Below are 13,591 nucleotides of genomic sequence, written 5' to 3'. Positions count from 1 at the left end.
AATTATCTCCCTCAATAACCACCTTCTGGGCTTCCCACAGCGTAGAAGGTGAGACAGACTCGCTCTTATTATGTATTCCCCAATGGCGGAGACATGTGTTCACAAAATCTCTTTTCCACCAACAACGTTGTATCCAATCTTCATGGTGGATGTTGGGAGGGACCTGTCTCTACCATCAAATCCACAAAATGTGAGGCATGGTCAGAAATCACAATTGCTGAGTAACTCCCTTGTCTGCCGAAGGCAGGAGAGACCGATCCATCATCTACTCCATGAAATACAACAACGCCTTTGCCACCCTGAATGGAGTCAGAGATTTCGACATCGATACATCTGTCCTGGGGTCCAGAACACAGTTTAAATCATCCCCAAGATTAGCCGATGCAAATCCAAATCAGGGATGGAGACTGTTGTTAATAAAACCCGTCCGGTCCCAGTTCAGAGGATAAACATTGACCAGGATGTCCGAGGTACCCTCCAGAGACCCACAAACAATAATATGTCCACCATTGGGGATCCGTCAAGATCTACGTGGCAGAAAATTGAACCCTTTTATTGATTGCAATTGCCGTGCCTTGGGCCCTACCATCAAAGCCCAAATGAAAAGCTTGTCCCATCCAACCCTTCTGCAACCTCGTCTGATCTCTGACCCACAAGTGAGTGTCCTGCAGAAACACCACATCAGCATTCAAACTTTTAAGGTGAGCAACTACCCTCGACCTTTTCACTGGGACATTCAACCCTCTGTCATTCCAGGTGACCAAATGAATTGGGGGCCTCCTCCCCCCATCCCACCAAGAGAGATTATGCAACAGTTCCACAGAAAGTGCATCAAACAGGCTCACCCACTGCCAAACCCACTAACAGGATGAAACAAAGATCTGCAGGTCACCGTCAGCAAGCTCCCCCCCCCCCCCCCCACCCACAAACAGTGCAATTTCCTTCTTCTTTCTCTGAATTAATAATATATATTTTTGAAAAGCTAGTTTTCATGGAGTTTACTTGCATGTGTACACTACTGCTTGTTAGTTGGCACTGTGGATACATTTCACATTGTTGAAAAATGAAAGTAATTTCAGAACCTAGCCATTATAAAGTGTTATTAATTTAATGCTGGGAGCTATGGTTAAAACTTCTGGTGTAACATAATCAATCATGTGACGTAGGCAGGGTATAATTCTCAATACCAGCACAGTAATAATTCTGTATTTTTATGTAGAATATTATGAACATGCACTTGGAAATTGCTAAAAAATCTGGCAGTTAGTTTTTACTTCAAAGCTGAATTGCCTTAATTCCCCTGTAACAAAATTATATTTTAATTCCATGAAAATGATCTGACAATTTTATGCACGACTGAAATTGATTGAATTTGTGAAAGTAAGTTTTATAATGTCAAGTTCAGTGGACTGGAAACGGGAGCATAATGCTTCTGCATGATCCAAAGACATGAGTTCAGATCCCACCATGGCAGACAGGGAATTTAAGTTCAGTTAATTAAATAAATCTGGAATAAAAAGCAATAATGATGACCATGGAACTGCATAGTCTTAAAAAAACAATCTGGTTCGGTAATGTATCTGGGAGAAGGAAATCTGCAGGCCTGTGTTTAATTCCACACCCTCGGCAATGTGGTTAAATCTTTGCTCTGAAATGCCAAGCCATTCAATTGCTAAGAAGGCCGCTGACTTTCTGAAGGGAAGTTAAGGATGGGCAAGATGCACCAAAGCAACTACTTTGACGGTGCCTCCCAAACACACAATCTCTACCACTTACAGAGACAGCAAGCACGTGTGAACACCACCACCCACTACACCCTTCAAATCACACAACATCCTGACTTTGAAATAGATCCTTAATTCATCATCACTAGGTAAAACTTCCGAAACTCTCTCCCTAACAGCACTGCAGATATACCTTCACCACATGGACTGCAGCAATTTAACAAGGCGGCTCACCAATACTTGTTCAAGCAACTAGAGATGAGCAATCAATGTTGGCCTGGATAGTGATGCCTACATCTTCTGAATGAATAAAAAAAAACACGATTAGATCAGTCTCTGCAGTTCCTCTGGCTAGACTAGAAATGTGGATGCTTCTCATTCCCCTCTCCCTCAAACAACTATCCATTGAATTAGTGCATATGAACAATGAAAAGTACAGCACAGGAACGGGCCCTTCAGCCCCAAGTCTGTGCCGACCATGAAGTAGCCATTATCACCTCCATCAAGCAAGCAAAGGGATCGATGGGGAATTGTAGGACCAGTTGAAGAAAATACAACTGGTCTGAAAGGTCCAGCATGTCTGTCTTCAAATTGTATAGTCCTGTGAAAGAAGTTGAAGCTTAGCTAACAGATTAATTAGGATCAATGCAGCATTTTCCGAATGTTAAGCTTTGTTTACATTGAGTAGTTTGCTGTGGTCTGTGTCGATCGGGTCTCTTGCCCTGTGTTTGAATAGCTGAGTTGACCGTGTTGATTTGCTTTATGTCTGTAAGGTGAGACAAAGCCAGAAGATGATTCAAATAAACAGAAAACAGAGGATAAGCCGGAGGAAGAACATGATTATCACAGGAACGATGAACAGGTAGCTTTTCAGCAACACTTCTTTCACAAAGCACAAGCTTTACTGATAATTTACAGAACGTTCGTTCATATGAGCAAAGAGTAGGAGTAGGCCATTCAGCCCCTCGAGCCAGCTCAGTCATTTAATAGATTCAGATTGCATCCCACCTACCCTCTGATAATCTTTCACCCCCTTTGTTTATCAGGAATCTATCCACTTCTGCCTTAAAAATATTCAAAGACTCTGCTCCCACTGCCTTTTGAGGAAGAGAGTTCCAGACACACTCAACCTTCTGAGAGAGAAATTTCACCTCATCCACATTTTAAATGAGTGATTCCCTTACTTTTAACCAGTGACCCCTAGTTCTAGATTCTCCCACAAGAGGAAACATCCTCTCCACATCCACATCCACCCCATCAATACCCCTCAGCACTTAAATGTTTCAATTAAGTTGCCTCTGACTCTTCTAAACTCCAGCCTGTCCAATCTTTCCTCATACATACATAGATACATAGAAGTTAGGAGCAGGAGGAGGCCTTTTGGCCCTGCGAGCCTGCTCCACCATTCATCACGATCGTGGCTGATCATCCAACTCAATAGCCTAATCCTGCTTTCTCCCCATAGCTTTGATCCCATTCTCCAGTGCTATATCCAGCCACCTCTTGAATATGTTCAAAGTTTTAGCATCAGCTACTTCCTGTGGTAATGAATTCCACAGGCTCACCACTCTTTGGGTGAAGAAATATCTCCTTATCTCTGTCCGAAATGATTTACCCTGAATCCTCAGACTGTGACTCCTGGTTCTGGACACACCCATCATTGGCAGCATCTTCCCTGCATCTACCCTGTCTAGTCCTGTTAGAATTTTATAAGTCTCTATGAGATCCCCCCTCATTCTTTTGAACTCCAGCGAGAACAATCCCAACCTAGTCAATCTCTCCTCATATGACCGTCCCGGCATCCCTGGAATCAGCCTAGTAGACCTTCGTTGCACTCCCTCGAGAGCAAGAACATCCTTCCTCAGAGAAGGAGACAAAAACTGCACACAATAGGCCAATAGACCAAAACTGCACACAATTATAAGACAACCCACCCATCCCTGGAATTAGTCTGCGCATTTTCCTAATGTTAAGCTTTGTTTACATAGAACCTTCTCTGAACTATTTTCTATGCACTGAACATAGAACAGTACAGCACAGAACAGGCCCTTCGGCCCTCAATGTTGTGTCGAGCCATGATCACCCTACTCAAACCCACGTATCCACCCTATACCCGTAACCCAACAACCCCCCCCTTAACCTTACTTTTATTAGGACACTACGGGCAATTTAGCATGGCCAATCCACCTAACCCGCACATCTTTGGACTGTGGGAGGAAACCGGAGCACCCGGAGGAAACCCACGCACACAGGGGGAGGACGTGCAGACTCCATACAAACAGTGACCCAGCCGGGAATCGAACCTGGGACCCTGGAGCTGTGAAGCATTTATGCTAACCACCATTTCCTTAAATAAGGAGACCAATACTGTGCGCTATACTCAAGATGGACTCCCTAGTGCTCTGTATAACTATTAACTTTCCTCATTACTTGATGTACCTGCATACTAGTCTTTTGCAATTCATGCACCAAGACACCCAGATCCCTCTGCATCTGAAACCTCGGCACTCTCTCACCATGGCAACATAATAATGCATTGTGCTGCGGTTCAGAAGGTGATATTGCATTTGCTTAGTTCCATTCTTATCTATATGGTTGTAGCTACAGAATACCCAAAGTGGCTTCCTTTCCACTTGCACATCGAGGTCCCTCTGGAGTCCCCCCAAGGATCTGTCATCCCATTTATAATTTGTATGCTGCTCCTCCGTGACATCAGCCAGAAGCCAGGGAAATTGTCATGGGGAAAAAAGAAATGGGAGAAGAATTGAACACCTGCTTTGGTTCTGTCTTCACAAAAGAGGGCACAAATAACCTTCCAGAAATGTTAGGGACCGAGGGTGAGAGTGTGGAATTGAGGGAAATCAGTATTAGTGAAATGAAATGAAAATCGCTTATTGTCACGAGTAGGCTTCAATGAAGTTACTGTGAAAAGCCCCTAGTCGCCACATTCCGGCGCCTGTTCGGGGAGGCTGGTACGGGAATCGAACCGTGCTGCTGGCCTGCTTGGTCTGCTTTAAAAGCCAGCGATTTAGCTTAGTGAGCTAAACCAGCCCCTGGTGAGGAAATGGTGCTGGAAAACTTAATGGGTTAAAGGCTGACAAATCACCAGGGCCTGATAGTCTACATCCCAGAGTAGGCCATGGAAATATGATGCATTGGTGGTCATCTTCCGAAATTCTATAGACTCTGGTGCAGTTCCGACAGATTGGACGGTTGCAAATGTAACCCCAATATTTAAAAAGGGAGGGGGAGAAAAAGGAAAATTACAGACCAGTTAGCCTGTAGTGGGGAAGATGCTAGAGTCTGTTATAAAAGATGTGATAATAGAACATTTGGAAAGCGTTAATGGGATTAGGTAAAGCCAGCATGGGTTTATGAAAGGCAAATCATGCAAAACAAAGCTGCTGGTTTTTTTTGAGGATATAACTAGTAGAATAGATAAGGGAGAACAAGTGGATGTATTTGGATTTTCAGAAGGCTTTTGATAAGGTCCCACAGCAGATGTTAGTGGGCAAAATTCGACCAAATAGGACAGGGGCTAATGTATTAGCATGGATCAAGAATTGGTTGACAAGAAACAGTGGCAAGCCGTCACTAATGGGGTACCACAGGGATCAGTGTTTGGACCCCAGCTGTTCAGAATATATACACTGGGGGAGCTCGCTTTTCACCTCACTATAGGAAAGATGTGTTCACACTAGAGGGGGTGCAGAAGATATTGACCAGGGTGTTGCCTGGGATGGAACATTTGAGCTACGAAGAGAGGCTGGACAGTTTTGGATTGTTTTCTTTAGAGTTGAGAAGGTTGCTGATTGAGGGGCATGAACAGCGTGGATAGAAAGCTGAACTCCCCTCCTGACAGGTGGCACAGTGGTTAGCACCGTGGTGAGTGAGCCACAGACGGGTCAGTCTTGTTGGGTTTTTGTTGTTTCATGGAATGTAGTTTTGTTGTATTTAAATGTATCCCAGTTTGTTTACAGCCTTTTGGTCTATTTATCCAATTTGCAGTTGCAAGTTCTCTACTAACATCTCTGTAATTGGCTCTGTATAAGTTTCAGATTACTTTTTGTGATTGGCGTATGCCACTTTCAAATTTAACCTGGAATTCAATGGTATTATGATCACTATTTCCCAGTAGATCTTTGACTACAACTTTAATAATTTACCCTGCCTCATTACACAATACTCAATATAAGAAAGCTGTACTCCTAGTCGGTCCCAAAAAGTATTCATCCAAGAAACTCTCACAAAAACATTTCATAAACGTTTCATTGTCCCGGACCCAATGAAAGTCAAAATCCCCCACGATTATTATATTGCCTTTTCTATAATCTTCAATCATTTCTTGTTTAATCTCTGTCCAATGGTATTGTTACTGTTGGGGCCTATAAACTACTTTCTATTTCTAATTTCTACCCATACTGATTCTGAAGCCAGATCTTCTCTCTAAAGTCGTTATGTCACCCATTACTATTACCCATTACTATTACCCATTACTATTACCCATTACTATTACCCATTACTATTACCCATTACTATTACCCATTACTATTACCCATTACTATTACCCATTACTATTACCCATTACTATTACCCATTACTATTACCCATTACTATTACCCATTACTATCACGACTACTCCTCCTTTGTCATTCTTTCTATTCCAAAATATTGTGTACCCTGGAATATTTTTTTCTCAGCTTAATCACCGTGTAACCATATTGACTTGAATACAAAATATGTTATGGAACCTTCAGGTCAGGCATTCTGCAGATTCAGTACAAATACAATGCAAAGTCAACGGGTTGTGATCCCAGTTTCCATAGCTCTTCAGGGATGAGCTCCAATCTTTCTAGACCAACACAAAGGATGCAAACCAAGCCAGTATATCCACTTTGATATACCAGCATGATGAAAAGGTGATCCAGTTTGATATACCAAGATGCCTTTGATTCCCTGTATGTATTTTGAATAAGAGTCATGGAGGTCTAAAGCACAGAAAAGGCCATTCGGCCCATCATGTCTGTGTCGGTCAAAAATAACCACCTAACTATACTAATCCCATTTTCCAGCACTTGGCCCATGTATGCCTTGGAATCGCAAGTGCGCATCTAAATATTTCTTAAATGTTATGAGGGTCTCTGCCTCCACCCCCCCTTTCAGGCAGCGAGTTCCAGACTCCCACCACCCTCTGGGTGAAAAGGTTTTTCCTCACATCCCCTCTAAACCCCCTTCCCCTCATCTTAAATCTCTGCCCCCTGGTCATTGATCCCTCCACCAAGGGGAAAGATTTCTTCCTGTCTACTCTATCTATTCCTCTCGTAATTTTATACATCTCAATCATGCCCCCCCCTCAGTCTCCTCTGCTCCAAGGAAAACAACCCCAGTCTATCCAATCTCTTCATAACTAAAACTCTCCAGCCCAGGCAGCATCCTGGTAAATCCCCTCTGCACCCTTTCCAGTGCTATCACATCCCTCCTATAATGTGGATTCCAGAACTCCACACAATACTCTAACTGTGGCCAACCAACATTTTATACAGTTCCAGCATAACCTCCCTGCTCTTAAACTCTGTGCCTCGGCTAATAAAGGCCACTGTATCCTCTTGCTCTGCTACCTTAAGGGACGGGAGTACATGCACACCAAGGTCCCTCTGATCCTCGGTGCTTCCCAGGGTCCTGCTGTTTATCCTGTATTCCCTTTGCCTTGTTTGTCCTGCCCAACTGCATCACCTCACACTTATCCCGATTGAATTCCATTTGCCACTGATCAGCCCATCTGACCAGCCCGTCTATATCCTTCTGTAATCTGAGGCTATCCTCCTCACTATTTACTACCCCACCAATTCTCGTATCGTTTGCAAACGTACTGATCAACCCTCCTACATTCATATCTAAATCATTTATATAAACCCAACATTGATCCCTGTGGGACCCCACTGGACACAGGCTTCCAGTCACAAAAACACCCGTCGACCATCACCCTCTGCTTCCTGCCACTCCAGCAATTCTGGATCCAATTTCCCAAATTTCCTTGGATCCCACGGGCTCTTAGCTTCACTATCAGCCTGTCGTACGGGACGTTATCGAACCCAGAGTGTTATGTTTGAAGTGTGAGAAGGTACCCGGGCAGGGGAATCTTGGGCCTTTATTAGTTAGGCTGTAGCTGCTTGTTAGGCAACAAAAAGGTTCCAATCAATTCCCTTGTTTTAGGATCTTTGTGTTTTTTATTGGTTGTGAGATCCTTCTTTTGAATGTAAATCATATTAAACCCATAAAACTGGAGCCCAGTCCAAAAGACAAATAAATCAAGTTGAAGTTGAAGAATTTGATAGACTTTCCGTCTCCAGCCTGGAGCCAAACACTCGGGAGAGAGTTCACAGCCCATTTACCAGAAGACATTTCAGGTTGCTGACTCACATTGGATACACTCATTTCCTGACTTTAAACAGTGGAGTAGATCTCGAGGTTACAGGTTTACATTCCAAAAATAGGATAATTGGTTCCAGGTTTAAACTGAGAGTAGAATCGGGGGCACGGGCATCCATAGAACTGTACAATAGAAAACTCAGAGATGCAAATCAATTGATTGAATCCAAAAGCATCTATCTTCTGTGATATGCAGAGCACAGACGCTGGTGGGAAATTGTATAAATGCTCTGAAATCTGCTGGCAGGCCCCAATCTACCGGTGCATCAATTCCCAGTGCTGGCAGGCCCCAATCTACCGGTGCATCAATTCCCAGTGCTGGCAGGCCCCAATCTACCTGGTGCATCAATTCCCAGTGCTGGCAGGTCCCAATCTACCGGTGCATCAATTCCCAGTGCTGGCAGGCCCCAATCTACCGGTGCATCAATTCCCAGTGCTGGCAGGTCCCAATCTACCGGTGCATCAATTCCCAGTGCTGGCAGGCCCCAATCTACCGGTGCATCAATTCCCAGTGCTGGCAGGTCCCAATCTACCGGTGCATCAATTCCCAGTGCTGGCAGGTCCCAATCTACCGGTGCATCAATTCCCAGTGCTGGCAGGCCCCAATCTACCGGTGCATCAATTCCCAGTGCTGGCAGGTCCCAATCTACCGGTGCATCAATTCCCAGTGCTGGCAGGTCCCAATCTACCGGTGCATCAATTCCCAGTGCTGGCAGGCCCCAATCTACCGGTGCATCAATTCCCAGTGCTGGCAAGCCCCAATCTACCGGTGCATCAATTCCCAGTGCTGGCAGGCCCCAATCTACCGGTACATCAATTCCCAGTGCTGGCAGGCCCCAATCTACCTGGTGCATCAATTCCCAGTGCTGGCAGGCCCCAATCTACCTGGTGCATCAATTCCCAGTGCTGGCAGGCCCCAATCTACCTGGTGCATCAATTCCCAGTGCTGGCAGGCCCCAATCTACCTGGTGCATCAATTCCCAGTGCTGGCAGGCCCCAATCTACCTGGTGCATCAATTCCCAGTGCTGGCAGGCCCCAATCTACCTGGTGCATCAATTCCCAGTGCTGGCAGGTCCCAATCTACCGGTGCATCAATTCCCAGTGCTAGCAGGCCCCAATCTACCTGGTGCATCAATTCCCAGTGCTGGCAGGCCCCAATCTACCTGGTGCATCAATTCCCAGTGCTGGCAGGCCCCAATCTACCTGGTGCATCAATTCCCAGTGCTGGCAGGTCCCAATCTACCGGTGCATCAATTCCCAGTGCTGGCAGGCCCCAATCTACCGGTGCATCAATTCCCAGTGCTGGCAGGTCAACACCGAGAAGGTTGAGCAGTGAAGTTTAACATAGAACATAGAACAGTACAGCACAGAACAGGCCCTTCGGCCCTCGATGTTGTGCCGAGCAATGATCACCCTACTTAAACCCACGTAACCCGTATACCCGTAACCCAACAATCCCCCCATTAACCTTACACTACGGGCAATTTAGCATGGCCAATCCACCTAACCCGCACATCTTTGGGCTGTGGGAGGAAACCGGAGCACCCGGAGGAAACCCACGCACACACGGGGAGGACGTGCAGACTCCACACAGACAGTGACCCAGCCGGGAATCGAACCTGGGACCCTGGAGCTGTGAAGCATTGATGCTAACCACCATGCTACCGTGAGGCCCCCTTTAACCACATCCTTAATCGACTTTCATCCATCAATGAAGAACCAATGAACAGGCTGCCATCAGCTACTCTCTTGATAACCCTCCCGTGCTGTTAGAAATGACAAATGCAATCAAACGTCTATCTTTTAACAAAGCTCTAGAACTGATGTTTTATTATTAAGTAAGGTTTATTGCCACTAGTAAGGTGTACCAAGTGTAATGGGATTTATCAATATTACAGAGTTACAGAATTGTTATGGTGCAGAAGGAGATGACTTTCTCCATCGTGCCTACACTGCCTCTCTGAATGAACAACTTGCACGGCACCATTCCCCTGCCTTCTCCTTGGACCCTGCCACTGGAACATTCCCCTGCCTTCTCCCTGGACCCTGCCACTGGAACATTCCCTTGCCTTCTCCCTGAACCCTGCCACTGGAACATTCCCCTGCCTTCTCCTTGGACCCTGCCACTGGAACATTCCCCTGCCTTCTCCCTGGACCCTGCCACTGGAACATTCCCCTGCCTTCTCCCTGGACTCTGCCACTGGAACATTCCCCTGCCTTCTCCCTGGACCCTGCCACTGGAACATTCAATTCATAGATAGAATTTACAGTGCAGAAGGAGGCCATTCGGCTCATTGAGTCTGCACCGGCTCTTGGTAAGAGCACCCTACCCAAGGTCAACACGTCTCCCTACACCAATAACCCAGTAACCCCACCCAACACTAAGGGCAATTTTGGACACTAAGGGCAATTTATCATGGCCAATCCACCTGACCGGAGCACCCGGAGGAAACCCACGCACACACGGGGAGGATGTGCAGACTCCGCACAGACAGTGACCCAAGCCGGAATCGAACCTGGAACCCTGGAGCTGTGAAGCCATTGTGCTATCCACAATGCTACTGTGCTGCCCTGCCTTCTCCCTGGACCCTGCCACTGGAACATTCCCCTGCCTTCTCCCTGGAACCTGCACTGGAACATTCCCCTGCCTTCTCCCTGGACCCTGCCACTGGAACATTCCCCTGCCTTCTCCCTGGACCCTGCCACTGGAACATTCCCCTGCCTTCTCCCTGGAACCTGCCCTGGAACATTCCCCTGCCTTCTCCCTGGACCCTGCCACTGCATAACTCACGTTCCTATAAATAAATCCCAGGATACTGTAAACTTTATAAAATGCTCTTTCAACCTCTCCTGCCACCTTCAATGGCTTATGTACAAAAACACCAAGGTCCCTCTGCTCCTCCACTCCCTCCAGAGTTAGATCCTTTATTTTATATTGTTTCGCTCTGCCCTTCCGACAAAAATCAATCACTTCACATTTCTCTGCATTGAGTATCTTCTGCCACCAAGTTTTGTGTCACCAGCAAACTTGGAAATATTACATTTGCTCCTCATATCCCAATCATTGATGTAGATTGTGAACAGCTGGGGCCCCAGCACTGATTCTTGTAGTATCCTGCTAGTCACAACCTGCCAACCTGAGAATAATCTGTTTATCCCTAATCTCCGTTTTCTGCCTGTTAACCAATTCTTAGTCCATGCCAGGATATATCCCCCAATCCTATGAGATCTAATTTTACTTACTAGCCTTTGTGGGGCCTTGTTGAAAGCCTTCTAAATCCAAATACACCACATCCACTAGTTCTCCATCATCTATTCTTCTAGTGACAACCTTAAAACACCCCAACAGGTTTGTCAAACATGATTTCTCTTTCATAAATCCATGTTGACTCTGCCCAATCAGATCATTATTTTCAAAGTGTTCAGTTATCCCATCCTTTCGAATAGATTCCAGCATCTTCCTGACCCCACTGATGTCAGATTGACAGATCTGTAATTCCCTGTTCTCTCTCTCCCTTCTTTCTTAAATAGTTTTATACTTTCCAGTCTGCAAGCACCATTTCATCATTGTAGAATCTATGGAATTTTGAAGAATGATCATCAATGAACCCACTATCTCTCCAACCATCTCTTTCAGTGCTCTGGGATGCAGGCCAATCAGGTCCAGGGGATGTATCAATTTTTAGTCCTATTAATTTCTCCAGCACTGCTTTCTTTTTTTACTAATTCTACTTTCTTTCAGACTCTCAATCTCCCTAGTCCATTAGCTCCCCAATCTTTCAGGGAACATTTATTTATATCTTCCTCTGTGAGGACCAGCAGAAAGCATTTGTACAGTTTCTGTGCAATTTCTCTATTATGCATGTTATTTTTTTCATTTCCTGCCTGTTGTGGGACCATATTTGTAATTCCTTTTCATGTGGGAACATAGGAATTAGGGGCAGTGGTCGGCAATTCAGCCCTTTGAGCCTGCTCCGCCATTCAATCAGATTCTGGCTGATCTCTTCCTGGTCTCAAATCCACCTCCCGACCTGTTCCCAATTTCCCTTTAACCCTTTTTAAAATCAGAAATATATCTATCTCCTTCTTGAAACCATGTAATGACTCAGACTCCATCACACTATAAGAAGAAAGAAGAAAATTACAGCACAGGAACAGGCCCTTCAGCCCTCCCAGCCTGCGCCGATCCAGATCCTTTATCTAGACCTGTCTCCTATTTTCCAAGGTCTACTTCCCTCTGTTCCCGCCCGTTCATATACCTGTCTAGATGCCTCTTAAATGATGCTATCGTGCCCGCCTCTATCACCTCCGCTGGTAAAGCGTTCCAGGCACCCACCACCCTCTGCGTAAAAAAACTTTCCACGCACATCTCCCTTAAACTTCCCCCTCTCACCTTGAAATCGTGACCCCTTGTAACTGACACCCCCACTCTTGGGGAAAGCTTGTTGCTATCCACCCTGTCCATACCTCTCATAATTTTGTAGACCTCAATCAGGTCCCCCCTCAACCTCCGTCTTTCCAACGAAAACAATCCTAATCTACTCAACCTTTCTTCATAGCTAGCACCCTCCATACCAGGCAACATCCTGGTGAACCTCCTCTGCACCCTCTCCAAAGCATCCACATCCTTCTGGTAATGTGGCGACCAGAACTGCACGCAGTATTCCAAATGTGGCCGAACCAAAGTCCTATACAATTGTAACATGACCTGCCGACTCTTGTACTCAACACCCCGTCCGATGAAGGCAAGCATGCTGTATGCCTTCTTGACCACTCTTATCAACCTGCGTTGCCACCTTCAGGGTACAATGGACCTGAACTCCCAGATCTCTCTGTACATCAATTTTCCCCAAGACCCTTCCATTGACCATATAGTCCGCTCTTGAATTAGATCTTCCAAAATGCATCACCTCGCATTTGCCTGGATTGAACTCCATCTGCCATATCTCTGGCCAACTCTCCAATCTATCTATATTTTGTTGTATTCTCTGACAGTCCTCCTCACTATCTGCAACTCCACCAATCTTAGTATCATCTGCAAACTTGCTAATCAGACCACCTATACCTATGGGGCAGCGAGTTTCACAAATATACCACCCTCTGCAAGAAGTAGTTCTTTTGCATCTCAGTTTTGTGAGCTCACATTCTAGATTGCCCTACAAGGGTTACGGTTAGATAATAATTTTCTTTTCTATTTGTTCGGCCAAAATGGATAACCTCGCACCTGTCCACATTAAAATCCATCTGCCAAATTTTGGCAAAATCTCCTAGCCTATCTATGCCTGTCAGTAAGCTCTATCTCATCTTCACTGCCTGCTTTCCCACCTATGCTGGTATCACCTGCAGATTTTGCTATGTTGCTGTCCCTGCTTGCAGATCATTTATACAGATTGTAAACAGTTGAGGTCCGAGGACTGTGCCCTGCGGCACCCCACTA

At 45.5% G+C, this 13,591-nt stretch overlaps 1 protein-coding gene across 1 annotated transcript in view; it reads left to right on the top strand.

Annotated features, from left to right (window-relative positions):
* Positions 1 to 13,591, top strand: part of LOC119963579 (polycomb group RING finger protein 3) — a 155,949-nt gene that overhangs the window by 82,820 nt on the left and 59,538 nt on the right. The window contains exon 5 of the mRNA XM_038792909.1: positions 2,498 to 2,586. Coding sequence (XP_038648837.1) covers positions 2,498 to 2,586 — 89 coding nt within the window. The remainder of the gene's footprint in view (positions 1 to 2,497; positions 2,587 to 13,591) is intronic.

The sequence above is a fragment of the Scyliorhinus canicula genome, chromosome 3, assembly GCF_902713615.1.
Source record: "Scyliorhinus canicula chromosome 3, sScyCan1.1, whole genome shotgun sequence".
NCBI lineage: Eukaryota > Metazoa > Chordata > Chondrichthyes > Carcharhiniformes > Scyliorhinidae > Scyliorhinus > Scyliorhinus canicula.
The sequence above is the reverse complement of the archived record's forward strand: the minus strand, read 5'-3'. Positions and strand labels throughout refer to the sequence as shown.